Raw genomic sequence first — 5,653 nt, forward strand, 5'->3', positions numbered from 1 at the left:
TGGACTGGGGTTGTGGTTCTCTAGATGGATCTACATCAGATACAGTCTGCTGGTCTCGTTCGGTGATCTGTCCACCCTCAGGAAGCTCAGTTGAGACTGAGGGTTCAGGCGTTTCTCCTTCAAATGATTCTGGTTTCGCTTCTGCTTCAACTTGAGGCTCATCAGCATCTTCTTGTTTTCCTCCAACGGTTTCCTCCAGCTGTGGCAAACGCGAAACAGTCTTTAAATGAAGTCAAGATCTTAAATGCCACATCAAGACCCTAAAATGCCAGGGTCAGTGTACACAAAAATTATTAATTTTCTGGGTTGTGAAGAAAGGCCATATGTCCCCTGCGGGAAAATAAGCTTTCATTTGATCTCTTTGTTGGTTATTAGAACAATTATGAGCCTGGTAATTGGAATTGCTGGATGATTAATTTATAAACTGACTTCAAATCTGGCATTTGACATTTACAAAATTGTAGAATTGTATACCTCTAATTATTTATGAAATCCGTATTGCTTTAATATAAAAAAATATATATATATTTTTTGCAGCCTGTTGTGACGGCATGGCTTAACAAATTGGCATAAATTGACAAAGACATGCAACAGATAAAAAATATCTACATTCTAAAGTGATGCAAATTCATTTGAATGGCCACATCTCATGCAATAATATAATACAACAAAATAATTGAAATAATAAGTTTTGAGAAATCCTTTTATTCTCGCATGTCTGTATTACAACCTAGCTTCTCCTGCAAAATTAAATTGCTGTCAGCTTTTTGCCAATAGACTGGCTAAAATTACAGCTCCTGAGAAACAGTTACTCTACCTGCAATGTCTCTTATACAAAACCAATTAGGTACCGGAGGATGGATGGGTAGTGTTTACCCTTGAATTTACCTAGAAAAGTTTTCAATAATGATAATAATGGTGCCATTTCACCATGAATGGCAGAAAGCACCACTTAAATGTAATGGTGACATATTATAAACAAGTGCAATGCATGCCACCCAGAACACTCAGTGCCTAATGTTGAGCTTCAATTAGTGAATATGGTCAGACTGTATGATTAAAGATTAAACAGCTGTCAGAACTAATCAATACCTGGATGGGGATATTGACATCAGCAGGGAGGGGAATGCTGGGTAATGGTGCCTCCACTGTAAGGATCCCATCTGCGGACAGATGCGACTGGAGATTTTCAGCATCAACACCACCTGGGAGTCTTAGGAAATGGTGAGAAAAAAATCAGCATGTTTGAATGATTTCTGAAGGATAATGTGACACTGAAGACTGGAGTAATGATGCTGAAAACTTAGCTTTCCCATCACAGGCATAAATTGCATTTTAAAGTTATTTTAAATTGTAATAATATTTCACAACATTACTGTTTTTACTGTATATTTGATTAAATAAATACAGCCTTGATGATCATCCTCAAAAAATCTCACCAACCCCAAACTTTTAAATGAATTTGTTAACACTTACGTGTATTTTCTTGTGAAACATCTAGCAATGTAGCCGTGCTCATCTAGTCTTTCCTCATGCTTTCCTATAGATCAAAGATGTTAATACAAATTGAGAAGAATAACTTTAGCTCATAGAAGAGCATATTATATATTTTGTAAATTATTTAGTAAATTATTATGAATGGAATTTCCAAAAAATAAATAAATAATGTGTCATTTGGTAGCTGATATTAAATTCTTGCATTGTTGCATTTGGTAGCTGATATTAAAGGGGTCATATGATGTTGCTAAAAAGAACATTATTTTGTGATGTATTTTCTTGTGAAACATCTAGCAATGTAGCCGTGCTCATCTTGTCTTTCCTCATGCTTTCCTATAGATCAAAGATGTTAATACACATTGAGAAGAATAACTTTAGCTCATAGAAGAGCATATTATATATTTTGTAAATTATTTAGTAAATTATTATGAATGGAATTTCCAAAAAATAAATAAATAATGTGTCATTTGGTAGCTGATATTAAATTCTTGCATTGTTGCATTTGGTAGCTGATATTAAAGGGGTCATATGATGTTGCTAAAAAGAACATTATTTTGTGTATTTGGTGTAATGAAATGTGTTTATGCGGTTTAAGGTTCAAAAAACACATTATTTTCCACATACTGTACATTATTTCCTTTGTTCCTTTCTGAAACGCATCAATTTTCACAAAGCTCATCGGTCTGAAAAGCGAAGTGTGCTCTGATTGGCCAGCTATCCAGTGCATTATGATTGGCCGAATACCTCAAGCATGTGATGGGAATGTTACGCCCCTTACCATATTGTGATGCCATGTACCAGAGCGATGAGTCAAAAACATTAAAACCCATTATAAACGAGGCATTTGTTGCATCCAGTGGGGACATAATTACGGATTATAATGACTTATACTGTCTTTTTATGCGTTGCGTTGCATCATGCCACGTAAACATAAAACCATGTCTGCATTTGTGATCGGAGAAACGACGAGGCATGACGAAGCGGATATCATCCTCTTTTGGAAGGCCAAACAAATTAGTTTTGCTTTCACAGCGAAACACACAGCGCCTTCACGGCATGGCGGCGGCGGCAACAACAATACTACAGCGAGAATAAAAGTTACGCCTTCTTTCTTTGTGTGAACATTTGGGCGGCATTATGCAAATCTTCCCACATCGTGACGTAGACATGTGGGGGCGTGTTAGAACGAGCCGTTTTAGGTAGGCGTGGTTGACTCTTAACATTTATAAAGAATATCTCTTTGGATTTGAGACTTTAGTCTTTGCAACTTTACAGATCTTCTTTATGCACCAAGAGCTTGTAACACTCTAAAGAGAAAGGAAAAATTTAAATTGCATCATATGACCCCTTTAAAATCTTGCATTGTTCTTCTAAAACTATTGTAAACAGCATTTTACCAAGTCTTTTATATGTATGTATATATGTTTGTATGTCTGTCCTCTTTAATGCATGCTATATAATAGTACTATTTATCACCCATACCTGCAATTACCAAAAATCCATCCTGTGTTTTGACCGTGATCTCCGAGGGAGCGAAGTGATTGACATCCAAGCTAATTTTCCACTTGCACATCTCACCAACCGCTTCCGACACCCCTCCACTCATCTCCCTCTGCAGCTTAGACATGGGCTGTCCTGAGGCCTGAGTAAAGGGAGCGAACACGGGTGTGCGCAAGTACCCGGGCCAAGATGATGTCCCCAGCCTTCTGAAGATGCCTTCCATCCAGCTGAGGTCTTGAGGGTCCAATAACGGAGGCAGGCCGTAATGTTGGTTAAAGATTACGCTGGGCCATCTGTAGCTCAGGGGATTCCAAGATACATCATGACAATATTGAGGCCTGGATGGCGACTTGATAGCATCCGCCATAGTGAGAAAATCGAAAAGTGTAAGGAAGAAAAAATCTTGGAAGATCCAGCCACAGTATGACAAAAGAAGCACTAACTATACAAAAATGAGACCACTGCGCAATGAAAGCAAACCCAAATGTGACCGGCAGACATCGCAGAAGCTGTTTATATAGCGTCCTCGTGTTTTAGCACTTACTAAGCACTAACCATGATGCTACCAGAGGAGAATGTAGGAATGAAGTGATGGCTAGGTATTTCAGTCTGCTGCTGGTGGGGTGAAGGGGCTCTATGGGAGATGCTAATTAAGGATATTTATAGATTTAAATGGAAGCAACAAATAGCTGTTTGATGAGAACGAACAAGTAACGTCCTGCTTAGCCTTTGACAGGGAAAGGGCTTTTTATTGAACTGATTGTCAATGGTGTTGTAGAAACTATTAAAGTGTTGAGGTGTCTACATAGAGATTGTGAAGGTGTCTAAGTGCTTGTTAACTTTATTTCCTGGAATCTGAATGAAAGAGTGCACAGGGGACTTTCTTTAATGGACCCAGTGCAGCCAACTCACCCTTATTAATCTCAGTGCCGACTATAGAGGCGTACAGCTGACTGCACAATTATATTAGCTCAACACTTTATTGTTGTGTTTAGGTTCTATTTAATCTACTGAATATTGGGAGTCTGTACCTGGTGTGCAATATGATTAAAAATATATATATAATAGAATATTAATTCACTCAGTGTAATTATAAAGATGCTTGTTATTCTAAACATATACAATATGGCCTGAACAATATGTGATGCACAACTGTGCTAATAATTCATCCAGCATGGGTTCAAATACTGCGGACAGGACAGGTTCAGACTGGTTTTTAAATTGTCTTGTTACCACTGGAGACCAAACGGCCAACATTAGGCTGAGTTTGCACTGCAAGACTTTATGGTGAAGACTGCTGCTGCTTTTATATAACTGACTATATCTGAACTGCCTTTCAAAAGTTTGGGGTCAGTAAGATTTTATTAATGCTTGTGAAAGAAATTATGCTCTTGTGAAAGAAACTTGATGCTCACCAAAGCTGTATTTATTTGATTAAATGCGATAAAAACAGTGATATTGTGAAATATTATTACAATTTAAAATAACTGTTTTCTATTTTGATATATTTTAAATGTAATTTATTCCTGTGATGGCAAAGCTGAAAATTCAGCATCATTACTCCAGTCTTCAGTGTCACGTGATCCTTCAGAAATCAATCGAATGTGCTGATTTAATGATCAAGAAACATTTCTTAGTGATACACTTTTTCTTTGATGAATAGAAAGTTTAAAAAAAGTGAATTTATGTGAAATAGAATTTTTTCAAGCATCCATGCCGAATAAACCTATTCATTTTTCAAATTCATATACTAACCCCAGTCTTTTGAATGGTAGTGTACAGTTTATAAACCATTATAGTTTTAATGGACTGATAATTGATCTGCTCTCAACTCAAAACAGTGAAAATGGCAGTTCAGAGCGATCTCTCTTCATATTCTAGACCACGCAAGGTTGACAAACCATATAAATGTGAGATGTTTTGGGACAGATTTCACCACAGACAGGAACCACTGACCCGTAGAGTCTACAGTTCACTCAGATGGAGCTGTGCTGAGGATGTGTTGGAGCCACTTCACCTGGAACCAAAGAAACTCATGAATTATCTGGGACAAGCAGACAAGGTAGCACTGACTATGCAAGACATCACAAGCATATTAATAAGATCAGTTTAATGAAGCTTAATTCTAAAGAGCTGGGCAATAATAGTAAATTGGGTAGTGTGACAAAATATATAAGTTTGTGTATGTTTTTTTTCATATTTATATTTTTCTCATATTCAAGCAGGTAAAAGACAGAGGCTTTATTCAGTGGTCCAAACTGACCAAAAATATGCAATTTGGAGCAGCTGCTGATATTTATGTGGCCAAAAAGTAAGATAAAAAAAATTGTAATGTAAATCAATATACGTATTTATAACTGAATAGCAGACTACTTACAGAAAATGCATATAAATATTAGTTGTCACTCTATATCTGCCAACAATGTCTTGTCTTAGTAAGATTATATTTAAATGTTTAGGTTTCAATAATGATTATACAATGATGAAACTATGATGATTATGAGATCAAAAGCCTGATGTATTTGATGCTCACATTTTAACATTATTTTTCTCAAATAAATAAATAATATGGATGGATAGTCAAGTAAAGCTAATTTCCTTCAGTCCAGTAAGTGTTCATCATGAAATATTACTAACAATATATAATTTATTCTTT

The 5,653-nt window shown here is 36.3% G+C and overlaps 1 protein-coding gene across 1 annotated transcript in view; it reads right to left on the reverse strand.

Moving 5' to 3' along the window:
• LOC107561263 (uncharacterized) overlaps positions 1-3,364 on the reverse strand; it is a 10,706-nt gene extending 7,342 nt beyond the window's left edge. Inside the window, exons 1-3 of the mRNA XM_016245673.1 lie at positions 2,980-3,364; positions 1,477-1,540; positions 1,093-1,213 (exon numbers count right to left, since the gene is read on the reverse strand). Coding sequence (XP_016101159.1) covers positions 1,093-1,213; positions 1,477-1,540; positions 2,980-3,364 — 570 coding nt within the window. The remainder of the gene's footprint in view (positions 1-1,092; positions 1,214-1,476; positions 1,541-2,979) is intronic.
• Positions 3,365-5,653: the final 2,289 nt, after the last annotated feature.

The sequence above is a fragment of the Sinocyclocheilus grahami genome, unplaced genomic scaffold (assembly GCF_001515645.1).
Source record: "Sinocyclocheilus grahami isolate Dianchi unplaced genomic scaffold, SAMN03320097.WGS_v1.1 scaffold762.1, whole genome shotgun sequence".
Taxonomy (NCBI): Eukaryota; Metazoa; Chordata; class Actinopteri; order Cypriniformes; family Cyprinidae; genus Sinocyclocheilus; species Sinocyclocheilus grahami.